We start from the raw sequence: 280 nt of genomic DNA, 5'->3' as shown, positions 1-280 counted from the left end.
CACACCAGGGGGACTTTGCTGCTGCTGCTGCTGCTGCTGCTGCAGCAGGAGTAACTGGCCCGACCGTAGCCCTGTCCCTCTTGCCGTTCCGCGGCTGCTGCTGCTGCTGCTGCTGCTGCTGCTGCTGGCGCGCGCGCTGCATCATGAGGAAGGCGCCCTCGACCTCCCCGTAGTGCTGCTGAATGGCGGAAGCAGAAGTGAGACAAGCAGCAATGAAGTAGCTGTAGGGCATTGCAGCAAAACCCGGAGTGCCCAGGCTCTTGAAGTAGCTCTGCACGCA

The 280-nt window shown here is 62.5% G+C and overlaps 1 protein-coding gene across 1 annotated transcript in view; it reads right to left on the bottom strand.

Moving 5' to 3' along the window:
- Nucleotides 1–280, bottom strand: part of ETH_00039185 (uncharacterized protein) — a gene marked incomplete at both ends in the record, with an annotated part of 4,518 nt that overhangs the window by 229 nt on the left and 4,009 nt on the right. The window contains one exon of the mRNA XM_013374981.1: nt 6–271. Within this exon, the coding sequence (XP_013230435.1) occupies nt 6–271 (266 nt within the window). The remainder of the gene's footprint in view (nt 1–5; nt 272–280) is intronic.

The sequence above is a fragment of the Eimeria tenella genome, genomic scaffold (genome assembly GCF_000499545.2).
Source record: "Eimeria tenella Houghton genomic scaffold, Eth_scaff2430, whole genome shotgun sequence".
NCBI lineage: Eukaryota > Apicomplexa > Conoidasida > Eucoccidiorida > Eimeriidae > Eimeria > Eimeria tenella.
This window is presented reverse-complemented; position numbering and strand designations above follow the sequence as displayed.